The sequence below is a fragment of the Hippopotamus amphibius genome, chromosome 17 (assembly GCF_030028045.1).
Source record: "Hippopotamus amphibius kiboko isolate mHipAmp2 chromosome 17, mHipAmp2.hap2, whole genome shotgun sequence".
Lineage (NCBI taxonomy): Eukaryota > Metazoa > Chordata > Mammalia > Artiodactyla > Hippopotamidae > Hippopotamus > Hippopotamus amphibius.
In genome coordinates this window covers 6,742,306-6,756,635 of record NC_080202.1, presented here as the reverse complement: position 1 = coordinate 6,756,635, position 14,330 = coordinate 6,742,306, and the positions used below count along the sequence as shown (strand labels likewise).

The 14,330-nt window shown below is 53.4% G+C and overlaps 1 protein-coding gene across 2 annotated transcripts in view; it reads right to left on the bottom strand.

The window, feature by feature from the left end:
- The window catches only part of GAS7 (growth arrest specific 7), a 192,471-nt gene extending 178,535 nt beyond the window's left edge, over positions 1-13,936 (bottom strand). For both annotated transcript variants that reach the window (XM_057714434.1, XM_057714435.1), the window contains exon 1: positions 13,263-13,936. In XM_057714434.1, the coding sequence (XP_057570417.1) occupies positions 13,263-13,445 (183 nt within the window). In that variant the 5' untranslated portion in view covers positions 13,446-13,936. The remainder of the gene's footprint in view (positions 1-13,262) is intronic.
- Between the last annotated feature and the right edge of the window lie 394 nt (positions 13,937-14,330).

The following is a 14,330-nucleotide window of genomic DNA, read 5'->3' as shown; positions in this document are numbered from 1 at the left end:
CAAAGGACACAATTCTAACTTCCACAACGATCCTCTGATGGGGGTCTTAAAGATATGGAAACTGAGGTCCGAGCTCAGGTAAGCAACAGGGCCCAAAGCCTCACAGCAGCCAGTACCCAAACCCAGGTCAGATGAGCCCTAAACACCATTACACCAGGCTGTTTACAAACTGAGGACACTGCCATTCGAGGATGCCAGGATTGTTGCAGGAAAATGGGACAGGCCTGGAGTTTTGGGGTTGTTATTTTTTATGGGCTGGGTAATTTCATATGCTAATGACGGAGGAATATGCTAACTATCTTGGAGAAGGGACAGGGATTTCCAGGAATTGGAGCACCGCCCACTTTTGGCCTCGGGAACTCTCATGGTGCCGGTGGACGTGTTGTTAACATGCGACCATATTCCAATGAGGCTGGAGGTCCAAGCACCAGAAGTCAAATGACCACCATCCTGGGCCTGATAGGCTCTAACCAGTTTCTGTCGTATCCTCAACGGCTGTGTCATTCTTTTAACAGTTGTGCCCTGCCTCCCCTCCTGTCTCAGGATGACCCAGGATGCGCCTTATAGACAAGGTGACACTCCGACGTCCCAGCATTAGGCGTACGGAGAAAGCCAAAAATGCGGCTGAGGAGGGAGGCAGAGGCCAGGTTATGAAGGGCCTTGAAAGCAAAGCTAAGTTGCATTATATCATAAAGGCAACAAAAAAACCAAGAGAAGTCTTACGCAGGAGCATCCCCGCGGTCAAACAGGCTAGAAGAATCACTGCGGCATCACTACGGAGAATGGACATCACCAAGGGACCAAAGGAACAGCCGCTGCTGTTAGGGGCCACGGCAGAAATCCAGGCAGGAGGAGAGAGGCCAAGTGCAGGACGGTGTAGACCTGAAGGCTCTGCCCTGGGGCCGCGGGAAACGCCCGCTTTGCGGCACTAACCACCATCTCCAGTGCTGAGCCCTAGAACAGCGGCCCAGTTGTTCTCAACCCCACAGCAACACTCTCAGGAGAGAATTTCCATCCAGGCCCTCGAAACAAACCTTTCCTCTGGCCCAGGACCAGCAGAGATGAAAAGGAATGCCTAAATCCTTTAGCAACCTCCTCCATGTCACCTCTCCCAACAAACAGCCTTTTCCTCATTATAAGAGCCTCTCTGGGGAGTGTCAGGCAGCCAGAGGCCCATCATATCCAGGTAAGAAGCAATTAAGACTAATTAGCCCAGCCTGAGCAGCCCATCGCGCACGGCAGTCTCCAATAAACCAGAACTGGCCAGAGGCCGCAGCTTTAAATAGTAGGATCTATGTCCTGAAATCCCCTCAAATGTGCTCTCCAGTTGTGCTACTCAAAGTGCAGGCCCAAGAAGAGCAGCTTCTCCTTGTCAGACCTTTTTAGAAATGCAGACTCTCAGGCCCCACCTTAGACCCTCAGGATCCAAATCTGCATTTAGTAAGATGCTCAGGTGATCTGTGCCCATGGGTTGGGAGGCCTTGACCGCAGTGCTGCAAGCAGGCGGCCTTGTACCTGCTCTCAGAGGGGCCCAGGGAAAGAGGCTTCTCTCACCCCCATCAATGGAAGCCCAGTTAACCGGCAGCTCTCAGCATTCAACTTGGCATGATCCCCAGAACATGGGATGTAAACACTACTAACAGAGTGTATACAAGGTGCCAGCTACCCTCACAGGAGCCCTAGGAAACTTAGGAAGATTCTGCAACTCGCCCAGGGTCTCACAGGCAGCAGGGGCTGAGCCAGGACTTGAACCCGGAGCCGCCACACTGTTGCCCTGCACTCTGCGGCCCACATGGGGGGAGGTTTTGCCCCCGTCTGTGAACACGGTCAGAGCAGTCCACACCGGTGGTAGCCACAGGGCTCCCGTGCCAGCCCACAGACCAAACCACACAAGGCATCCAGCATCCCCTTGGAATCGATAAACTGCCTTGAGATGTGGCGGCCACATCCCCACTGCATGTTTTTCCTAACACAGTTGGTATCTGGCAAGACCACCCTGGGCTCCCTCTCTGCTATCAAGTTCATATGGCAGTCAAGACCCTGGGCCTGCCACGCCCATGTCACCACTCAGCCCCCAGCCTCTCTTCCTCACCTGGCCACAGTGAGGAACACTCCCCAGCCCCACCTCCACTCTGTGACTGTGATGAAGGGACCCCTCTGGGCAAAAAGAAACACCAGCCACCACCCTCCTGCATCCTACCTTTTTACCACCTCCATACCTCTCTTCTCGGGTTAAACAGACTCAAAGTGAGGTCTAATTCCAAAACCTGTGTTCTTTTCCATGACCCTGTGTAGCCTTACATAATCCGTGCAGAGAAAAGAAAAAAAGAAGGTAAACTAAATCCAATCTAATTCCAGAATTTAATCATGACTTGCACACTTTAAAACCCCTTAGGGTACTCAAATGCTTTCCTACTCAAATTGTGGCTCAGAGGCCAGCAGCATCGCCGGGGAGCTAGTTTGACAATGCAGAATCTCAGGCCCCACCCCAGACCTACTGAATCCAAATCTGCATTTTAACAGGCGCCCTACACGATTTGCACAAACCTTAAAATTTAAGAAGTGCTGGGTTTTTTGGGGGGTTTTTTGGCCGCACCGTAGGGCTTGCGGGATCTTCATTCCCTGACTAGGGATTGAACCCGGGCCCTCCACAGTGAAAGCATGGAGTCCTAAGCACTGGACTGCCACGGAAGTCCTGAGACATGCTGGTCTTAATGTCCTGCACGGCAATGTTGTACAGGTAGATTCTCTGTGCCCACACCAAGAGGGAGGCCCTAGGCATCCAGAACCTTCTTTATAATACGAAAATATTAGACTGAGCACCAGATTAACAGATTTTGTGTGAAGTACGTCCTTGATTATCCAAAACTCAACAGTTTTATTTTTTACTCCAAACACAACAAAGGCTTGTAGCTATTTATCAATAAAACACTTGCTAAATGAGAACAGTGGCCTCCAACTTCCTATTTCTATTTCTACATTATATTATGAATCAAAAACAAATGACACTCCTCCATGAGCCACTGCTAAAATAAGGAGGCTCCGTCACGATTAAAATAAGACAAGGACACATTTCTGTAGAATTTTTAAAATATCATCTCTAAAGAGTTTTTACAATTTAATTAGTTTTTTTGTTGACTAATCCGGGAGTTCTCTGTGCATCTGACAAGCAAATGAGAAGGGTGGAGGAATGAAGGCATTTGAGAGAGAACAATGGATGCAAAATGTCTGGAAGGGCTTTCATTCCAATAGAGCAAGTGTGAAACTGACGTCTTGTAGAGAAATCACCTTCCAGAGTCACCTGGCGGGGCTGGCACGTCCTGAGAAGACCTTGGCTCCAGGTCTTGACTGTCTCCCCGGAGGCTTGTGGAGAGCCTGGCATACACAGTAGGTGCTCAACTATAAATATTTGTTTTTGTTGAACCAAACATGGACAGATGTATTTACCGCAAAGAAAAAAGATCACAGGAAGTCTGGGATCAAGCCAAGGATCACTGGTGTGCCCAGCAGCATGCGAGATGCCAGGAGAGCTTCGGGGAAAGGAAGCTGATTTGAAAGAACAGTAAGAGTTCATCCTGGTCTCAGGAGCTATGTGCATCTGCTGAGGCTGAAGTCCAAGGGAGCTCATCAGACATGCAGAGTCCCAGGCCTCACCCCAGACCTACTGAGTCAGAATCTGCATCCAACAAGATCCAGAAGCCTTGATCTAGAGGCATCAAAATCAGCTTGAGAAGCACCACTCTAGGTTTGGCCATAAAATACTGAGATTGAACTACAGCAGACACAGGGCATTCCCCTGAGTCAGGACACACCTGGTGGTCACCACAGGGACATATGTTCAGCTCGTTCCTTCTCTCCTTCTGGGCACCTGGCGGGATTGCATTGCCCCGCCCACTTGAAGTTAGGTGTGGCTGGGCTTTTGTAAATGAGATCTGAGCACAAATGCCATGTGTCACTTCTGGGAAGAAGCTTTAAGAACCATGTGCTGTTGGTCACCAACAAGATTCCAAACAGTGTTGCTCCCTCATCTTGGGTCCTGGATGGTCTTGCAGCCCCAAAACGATTTGCAACAGACTTGTAGCACGAGGAAGACGCAAACCTACGTTGTTTTTAAGCACTGGAATTTGACTGACACAGCACCTAAGCCCCCAGTGCTGCCATCTTCAGAACATCTGTTCCTCCCCATTGAGAAGAGCTCAAACGCAACATGGCTTGAGGATAGGACCTCTTTTTAAATCCCAAACAGCATTCCTGAACTCAATTACCTTCTACACTCTTCAGGCTTCACTCCAACTGTCATCTTATGTTCTCCTTTCCCCAGATTTCCCCACATACGTATGCTTTTATCTTATTGTACCGTATGCTTTTTGGTAAGCTGCTTTACATCCTTTTTTTCGACAAGGTGATAGACAGACAGTCACACATACACACATACCAGACTTGGCTCCAGATGAATTTTGGCTGTTTCCAAAAAAATCAAATTCACCCCTCAAAAGACAAAGATCTGCTGTTACTAAGGATATCTAAAAGAACGTGGCCCTGGGCCAGGCAAGTGTTCCTTCAACCTGCTCACTGTGCAACAGGATACGTAGAGAATGCATGGGACACAGTCTCTGCTTTTAAAAAGCAATTCATGCTTGGAAACACCATCTCTTTTTGCCCTGTCATAAGGTGAAGTCTGAACCATGTTAACGCCATGAAAACACTTAGTATCACTGACAAACATATTTTATTTTTTTAAATTCAGCTGAGCCCCTTTTGCATGGCTGGCCTGTGTGAAGCACAGGTGAATCTTATTTTAACCAGTTCTTCCTGGTGGACAGGTAGGGTGTGGTGAATTGAGCTATACTAGAAACAGGCTGCACTGGGTATTCTGAGGCTTACGGCTTGCCTACTAGATGCTTCCTGAGTCCAAATTTCTAGACGTGGAATTGCTGGATCAGAGGGTACATACGTTGTTAAGATTTTAAGGTAGACTGCCAAATCACACTCCAGAAAGTATATGACAATTTTGCTACACCCTTGCCAATACTCATTCTTTTTCTATTTTGACACTTTTCATTAATGCTACCTTTTTAAACAATTTGCAATTCTTTGATTACTAGTGAGATTGAATGTGCTGATGACCTTGCATCTTTTATTACAGAGTGTCTATCCAAGTTCATTGCCCATTCGTATACTGATGTGTTCCTTTTTTTTTTTTTTTAATAACTATAAAAGCACTTTCTGCATTAAGGAATTAACTTTTTCCCAATTTGTATCTCCCTTTTACCTCATTTTTTAAAGAAAAGGTCTCTGGTGGCAGAAGGGACAATTCGCAGATGAGGAAATACCACCAGGAGAGTGCATCACGACTGGCCGGCAGGGGTGAGGCCCCTCGCCCGCCCCAGTCAATCCACCAGCAAGTCCCTCTGACTCAACCTGCAAAATATGTCCCAGATCCATCCACTTCTCTCTCAGTGTCTCCACTCCCACCAGCCTGCTCTGAGCTTCCTAACTCATCTGCTTGCTCCTCTCTTTCCCTGCCCTCTGAAACCCAACCTCCACACTACAAGCCTGGGTGAGTTTTCCAAACAAATCAGAGCACGTCAACCCGTCCATCAAACTGAAAGCTACCAACCACTGAAAAGAAAGGATAATTAGGGAATGTGACAGAGGTGCTAACCATCGCTATCACATTACAATACATACATGTACCAAATTAACACGCTGTGTACCTTAACTTCACACATGATGACGTGTCAAATGTATGCAATGAAAAGAAACCACTGGTAGCTTGAAATCAGCCATGGCGGGAGTATCTACACCCCAGAAATTGGCAAACGCTACAAATCAGAACTTCCCTCCCTCTACCCCCCAGAGCTGATTGTGAGACACTCACCAGCACACCAGCGGAGGCAGAGGCAGCTTTAGACAATGTCAGAGAACAACACCCCATGTTGTCCTCCCAAAAACTGCTGAGGAGGAGGAGGGGGAGCTCCAGATGGAGGGACCCTTCAGACAGGAGACTGAGACCCACACGGGGAGCACAGCTCAGCAGATGCTCAAAGGACATCAAGGAACAGCTGGGCCCCTGGAATGATGCTGTTTGCAGTTAAGTCCCCCAGAACATAAATGCAAACCAGGGCAAAGGCAAGACACCTCAAATTATTTGATAGTACATTTCTTCCGCACGCAGAATAGAGACTCAAAATACAAATTAGCAGAGAAAAATCAAGTTACATATATGGGGGAGGGCAACTATCCAACTTACACCTGCCTCTCCGTCACGTCCCAACCTCTCTTGCCTTCCTCCCTGCTCTCTAACCATTCTGGAACATTCCGGTTCTCTCAAATCTATCACACATACACCCCCCCCTTCATCTGTAGTGCAAATACTCACACACACACCCCACCCCCATCCCAGACCCTTACACAGCTGGCTCCCCTGCATCACTCAGGTCCCTGCTCAGAGACACCCTCCTTGGGGAAGCCTTCTCTGACAGTTTCTGGAACGCCCCCCTTCCTGCACCCCACACCCCTAATTTATCACAGTACCCTGTTTTATTGGCCCCATACCACTTTAAAATTACGCACATATTTTTTGCTAGTTTACCATCTTCCCAAGTAAAAGGTAAGCTTCTTCTCTATGCCTTCCACTGCTTCCCCTCCAGCACCTGCAACAGTGCTCACAGGTCATCGTAGGCGCTCATTTAGGCATTGCTGAATGAACGAATGGTCACCTTCTGAACAGGGACTGGCAAACTGCACACAGCTAAGCATGGCCTATCCATCGTTAAATGGTTGAAAACAAAGCAGAAGAAGTAGGATACTGCGTGGCACAAGTTCAGATCTCAGCGTCCATAAACAAAGTTTTATCGCAACACAACCACACCCGTTGTTGGTCTGGGGCTCCCCTCTAGCTGTTTCGTGCTCCGCAGCAGAGCTGAGTCGCTGTGACAGAGACCATATGGGCGCTCTCGCGGCTTCTCACTGCCTGCGCCGCACCACACGTCCCAGGGATGCAGCCATAACTTGAGGGCGCCTCTTGGCCCGCAAAGCCGAACATGTTTCCTGGCCCTTTACAGAAAAAGTTTGCCAACGCAAGTGAAGGAGGAGAAGGCTTTGAGAAATGTTTCTAAGGGAGAACAGACCAGGCTTGCCACCCGAATGAACAGGGGAGGAAAGGTAAGAGGGGGGCAGAGGCAGGTGACACGATGGAGAGATGGTGGTGACACGCACAAGGGTTTGGGGGGGAGAAGGCAGTGAAAGGAGGAGAGAGATTAAGCGTTTCGCTTGGACATGTGACAGGTGAGTTCCTGGGGACCAAGTCTGGCTACCCGCTCAAGAAACGAGGGGAATACAGTGAACCCGGAAGTTAACCTAACAAAACAGATCTTTATCGGACGGGAAGAGAGACACTAAATGCAGAAGGAGGAGGTGGGTGAGTCCTCTGAGGAATCCACGCGAACCTGGCACAACGCACACACCCGTCGCAACTGAACCTCCACAATGTCACCCATGCTGTCTGGTCCTCCAAAGGACAAGCCAGGCCGACCAGCTGGCCACCATTTCTACTTCTCTTCACGGGGATAAACACCACCCAGGCACTTCCCTGGCAGTCCAGTGGTTAAGACTCTGTGCTTCCAATGCAGGGGCCGCAGGTTCAATCCCCGGTTGGGGAACTAAGATACTGAATGCCGTGCAGTGCGGCGGGGGGGGGGGGGGGGGGGGGGGGAGAAAAAAAGAGGCTGGGGGAGGGGGGGAAGAACGCCACCCAGAAACCTCACCATTGCAGGCAGAGCAGAATCTACTCATTTTGCAATTAAGTACCGGGAGACCCGTGCTGACATTCTGTGAGAAAGCTTGTCAGGTGCCACCTGGCTGCTGGGGGTAATCAGGGGGCAAGCTGGGAGAAGCCCGTCCCCTGGAGTGGCCTGACAAAAATCCTAACACCTAACCGTATCCAGGCCTTCCTGGTTTACCAAACATTTTCTTTCACCAGCCACTTAAGGACCAGCATCCGTGCTCGTAGACGAGGTCGACCAGGCTGTCAGGTACAAGCTGGGCTTTCTCAGGCTGGGAAGAGTACAAGCAGGTGAGCATCTCATTCACGTTTCTAGCTGGTAACGGACCACAGGGATTCACGTGGTGGTTAACAGCAGTCAGGGTTGCCTGCCGACTTGTTGCTAAGGGAACTTTTGTGAAGATGTCCCGAATCCAGGGAATCCACAAGGCCTGCCTACTGCTTTGAAGTCCTGAGGGGTGGCCAGTTGACCAGATCGGCACAGAGCAGTGAAGAGGGGGGAATGCTCCTTCAGAGCAGAGGTGGACAGTGGGTGGGCCAGAGAGAGAGTTTCACACAGCGGGAGCCACAAACGCAGACCACAGCTCCCAAATCAAACGGCAGGATGACTTTGTGAAGATGGCAGAAAGCACCTTAATCTTTTCGGTCACAATTACATGCCCCCCGAACCAGCAGCCCTAATTATACCTTTTGTGAACAGAGCTGATGACCGCCTTAAAAAATACGGGAGTGAGGAACAAGGTCACACCCATTTTAGGTAACTTCCACATTACAGGAAGAAAGGCCCTGTATTAAAATCAATTGGTGTAACATATCAAGCATCTGCGAGATGTCAGGCAGCTTGGATACACGATATTCATTAACAACCAGCACCAAACAGCCCCGACCTGAAAAAGCTGGGCTGGTCTGTCAGTGGCCCAGGGGACAGACCGAGGCTTCAGGGACAGGAAAATCTGGTTTCGAATTCAGCTGCACCATTTATGGTGTGGCCTTTATAAAGAAATCCCCGGTGTCTTTAAAAACAAAAACCAACAACAAACAACAACAACAAAAACCCTCCAAGGATGGCAATGGAGAATTTCCTAGCAGAACGGCCAAATCTGTTCATTTTACCTCCCCAAGTCTCTCTCATTGGTCTGGCCTGGCACTGCTTCCTCTCTAACAGATCATCTGTCCCAGGGTGTTCTCCCTACCCTTCTGAGGCAGCTAGTCTGCCAAACGGCCCTCCACGAACTTTGCCTCACTGTATCCACCCCTGTACCCACACCTGTATCCACACCTGTACCCACACTTGTATCCACACCTGTACGAGCCTCCCTCCCACACTGAATCCAGACTGGCCCTATGACTCACGTTACCCGTGGAACACAGCAGAAGTGATGTGCCGGTTCCGAGCTGAAGCATGAAGACCACCTAGCCATTCGCACTTTTGTGTTCTTAAGAAGCCAGCATGTGAAACACTGCAACTGCCCTGCTAAAGAGAAAGGCCATGCAGAAAGGCACCGGAGGATGAGACACCATGTGGAGAGAAAGGCCACATGGAAGGCGCCAAACATGTGAGTGAAGATGCCATTTTGGAGGTCCCAGCCCTGCTGAGCCTCCAGGACCCAAGCTGCAGCCACCATCTGATTGCAAATGCATGAGGGACACCACGAAAGATCAGCAGAAGAACTGCCCAGCTGAGCCCTGTCAACCCACAGAAACATGTGAGATAATAACAAGTGGTTGTTTTGTGACATTAAGTTTTGGGGTGGCTTGTGACACAGCAATGGATAAAACACTATCCCTTAATGATCCACAGCACAGTCCACTTCCCCAGCCTCGCATCTCTCACTCTCAGCCATGTCTTATCAACTCCTGCAACACCATCACCTGAACCCAAGATGGGACAACAGAAGGTGAAGAGAAGGAGGTGCGGGGTGACCCTCTGCAGCTGACTAGTTCCGCAGGCACAGTGCCATGTTCCGTTAGTACCTCTGAGGTCCAGACCTTGCAGCCAGATTGCGGATTCTGAGAACAGTACCTTGGTCATGGAAAGCTCTGTTGGGTGTGCATTCCAATCTTATTACCCTTCCAGGATTATTTCCTGAAAGCTCTGGTGGTTTTTGCAGATGCCTTACAGTATCTTCCAGACCCCTAATTTACCCTCTCCATTCAAGACAAGAGCATCACCTCAGGTCCTCCTCAACCATGTCTCTCAGCTCCTCGACCTCTTCATAGCTGAACGGACCCTCAAGGAAGATGCTTCCAGCTGCTTTTATCTAAGGGCCTTGATAACTCCTGGGCAGCTGTGGGTCTTATCTGTTAGGCGTCCTCCCTTTTCTGGGAGAAGCCGGCTCCCTCCTCCTGGCACACTCTGGAAGGCTGCCCCACTCCCTGAATAGCAGGATCCTCATGGCCAGTCCTTGCCCACTAGGGCTCCCCCTACCCCCAGCTCTGACTGGTGCAGGTTTGCCTGGAGGCTGCCCTCTGCAAGCCAAGTGTGTGCTGCTCTGTCCCCCCATTTTCTTGGGGTCTTGACCAAAGACATTTCCCCAGTAACCAGGACCAGAACCTCCACACAACTGGCCTCTCTGCTGGCCGCCAAGGTGGATCTTTGACCCTCTCCGTTAGCTCCCAACTCCCCCGCACGGGATATGCTTCCTGCAAACCAGAGCCTCTCGGTTCCCCTTTTTTCATATGAACAAGGAGGAAATCCTTGGGGTGTGTGCATTTTGCACACACTGTTCTTAATCTTTAGCAAACTTTTGCCAAGACGGGGTTTCCTGACATCACTCTTTCCACCAGAGAGCAAAGGGTGCACTGGGCTGGGGGTCATGCTGGCGGGGCCATTCTCAGCTGTGCACCCACCATCCCACTCCAGCCGCAGGAGGCTGGGGTAGCTCCTTCTGTCTGTGCTCGTATCCCCAAACAGCTCCCCTGGCCTTCTGAACTCCACGCCCCCTGCAAGCTCAGCACCAGGCACCCCCTAGCAGAGGCTTAGCCCCTCTAGCATCTACAGGCCCCTTCTCTGGCCTCCCAGCTTGCACTCCTTCAGACTCATGATTCCATATGCTGGCCAGTCCACCACCGGTGACACCCTTAGGAGTTCTGCATTATCCCCTAACCCAGCCTGTCTTTGAGCACCCACCCCATCCCAAGGGATCCTATCTGCATCTCCTCCATCCCTACCCAGCCTCAGCCTTGAGGTCCAGCCTGCTCATGTATGAGGTTCCCAGATACGAAGGGGCTGATCTATGATCCTCCCTGTGGAAGCTGCATCTGCTCTGGCCCTGAAAAGAGTCCCAGGGCTCAGGCCCACTCCAGCCTCCACCTGTGGGAAAACCAGCTGGCTCTGAGTGAAATCAAACCTCAGGGTTCGCAGGAGAGATGCTCCAAGTGGGAAGGAGCAGCCATCCTCACTGTAGCCCAAGCATCTCTGCCTCCCCTTGTGGATGTGGTCACTGGCAGGCTGACCTCGGGGGCTGCACCAGCCCTTTCCCACAAGGATCCAGACCCTTTCCTCACTTGCCATCTGGTACAGCTGGGCCCAGGTTTAAAAGAGACATAGGCAAGGAGGGTAATATTCAGCCAGCTGAGCGGCTAACCAACTATGCAAGTATTACTCCTTGGCCAACTGCCTTCACCCATCTCAATATTCACTTTGCCTGCCTGTAAAATGGGGATAGTGCCTTCCACTTCCCAGAGATGTCAGAGGAACGGGTGACACTGTATAGACCATGCCTGGCACCTAGTAGGTGCTTAATAAACGGAAGCCCCTCTCAGGGTACTGATCACACAGATGGGTTTGTGAAAGCCCCTTAGGCGATAGACAGTCCCCTAAGTTTGTACACGCCATGAACTGTGACTGCCACACCCACAACTGTTCTAGCCAATCGTTCTGCTTGTCCCCTGCATCCGATTCACCCTCCCTCTCCTCCCAGGAAGAAAAAGCAGAGCCACTTCACTCTTGCTAACACAGCGGACAAACCCACCAGCCTCACCCCCACCCAACACACAGCTGACTGAGTCCAGCCAGGGACGCTCCTCGCCCGACATCCAACAGCCAAATTTCCACATCAGTGTTTCCTGGAAAAGCGTGGCCACCAGAGGACTCTACCACAGGAGTCTCTCCCAGGGCTTCTGGGCTAGAAACAAGGAGGCTCTGGGTCTTCATCAGAAGCAATTCACCTGCTTTCTTCTATACCTGAATCTCAGGCAGGGAACTAGGAAAGCTGAGGAACACCTGAGCTTCCCCTTCGTAGCCAGGTTCTCCAACTACAGAACCAAGAAGGTTTCCAAATGTACTCAGCTGACAGTCCATGAAAGCCCCTTCCAGCCTCAACTTTGCTCAAATGCTACTAATCCCCGTAGGAGGGACTCTGGGACCTGAAAGAAACATCAGGTACCTCTAAGAGGCCAGGTCTAGTTTTGATAATGTTTCCACAGGATATTTCTCAGGCAAACTCACCCATAACCATTTCACCCCTATCTAGCTTGTTTTCTGAGTTGCACAGAGCATTTTCAGTTAAAATTTGCTACTTTCTTCTTTGTGAAGTAGGTCAGGGGGTTAAATTATTAATCAATTCAATCTCTATGATTTTGGACAGTGTTTTGCCAGAATATTTCTGTCTACTCACAGTTAGTCTTTACAACAATCCCGCGGTGGGGCAGCCTTTCACTAAAGGGGACGTCCTGTAAAACCTCCTCCCAACCCACCCCCCACCAAAGGACTTCAGAAACTTCTAATCCCACTCAGGCTGTGACCATGAGCTCAGCGATTAGAGGACAGCGAGGCCTCCCAACTGTCACACAGACAATACACAGCCAGCCAACTTTGCTCCGCAGGTCCTGTGAAGCCTGAGGCCAGGCCAGAACCCCAGGACAAGCCACTTTTCAGGTTCTGAACCTTGGCCTGGGGGAGCTGAGCCAGGGAAGGGGGAGCTGGCCGGGGGGGACTGCGGCACCCCTGGATCAAGCCTGCTGACGGGGCTCGGGCTGGTGGCCAGCCAGGCTCAGCTGACCAGTAAGTGGGCGGCCCCGAGGCGGCCAGGCAGCTGACCCGCCTCAGCACGACCGTCCGCGGGTCTGCAGGCTGAGGCTCCGAGACCCAAGCGCTGCCACTTTTCCCATCCTGATCCTCCGCGCGTCTTCCCTAGACCGCCGGACCCGGCAGCCCTCCGGCGGCCCCGGCCACCGCCGGAACGCGCCCGCCCGCTCCCGAGCTCACACTGGCAACAAGTTCTCGCTTCCTCCGGGCGGCCACGATGTGCTCGGGGGGCCCGGCACGGGGAGCGCTCGGAGGGCGAGCCCCGCGCTGCCCACGCCCCGAGGGGTGCCCGCCGCCTCCGCCGTCCCCAGGAGCGCGCGGCTGCGGGTCGGGCGCACAGCCGCGGCCGCCGGGACGCCCCTCGGGCAGGGGCGGCTCCGGTCTCCCCGGTGCAGGCAACAGGTACGCGAGCGCGCCGGCCTCCCGGCCCCGGCCCTCGCCCCTTACCTCCAGCAACTGCACGTAGCTGGCCGGGAACCAGCCGCGGAGCCCGTCCTCCTTCTCGCCTTCCCACCAGCCTCCGTCCGGGACCTGCAGCAGCGTGATGAGCTCGCCCGCGGCGAAGCGCAGCCCCTGGCCGTGCCGCTCCCCGGAGAAGGGGTACAGGGTCCGGCAGCGGGCGCCGGACATGGCCCTGGCGCCGGGGCTCACAGCGCAGCCTGCATCCCTGCCGAGCCCCGAGGGCTGGGCAGCGGCTCCGCGGGGTCCCAGGCGCCCGGCGCTCCGGGCTCCCGCGCTCTGGGCGCGCGCCGTCTCGGGGGTGCGCGGGGGTCCCTGGCCAGGCAGGGGACGCGCGCCCCGCGCAGGGAAGCGGAGACTCGCTGGCTTCCGAGGAGCGAGCGGCGACGCCCCCGGGCCGGGCGGCTTGCGGCTCCCAGCTCGGGGCGGAGGGGCGGGGCTCAGGGGGAGGAGACCCAGGCGCCGCGGGCTCCGCAGACAACTTCCCGGGGACGCGGAACGCGGGCGGCCGCCGAGAGGGCCGGCCGGAGCCGGAGCCGCCCTGGCGCGCGGAAATGCGCAGCTCCCCGCGGCGGTGGGACCCGGAGCATCCCCCTCGGCCGGGCTCGGCGGCGAGGGAGTGGCGGCGGACGTGGAGAGGGGGCTGGCGGCCGGGCGGCCGGGCGGGGGCTCGCTCGGCGCGCGGGGGCGGGGCCGGGCGGGGGCTGGACCAGGGCGGGGGCTGGACCAGGGCGGGGGCTGGACCAGGGCGGCCACGCCCGCCGAGGGCCGGGCGCTCGCTCGCCGGGCGGGCGGGTCCCTGGGGAGGGGTCTGCGGGCTCACACCCCAGCCACCGAAAGCCGCGGGGATGGAAACACCTCTCTCCACGCGTTTTGTGGGCCCGGTGGCCGGTGGTGGGCGGGCGCCTCCTGCGAGGTGCCTGTGAGGGAATGTGTTTGTGGCCGTCACTGTGGGGGTTGAACCTGGGGTTGAACTTGACTCACCGGAAACTGGACAATGGGTGAGAGACAGATTTGAAGCCGGGCGCCTGAGCCGGGAAGCCGGGTGGCAGGCAG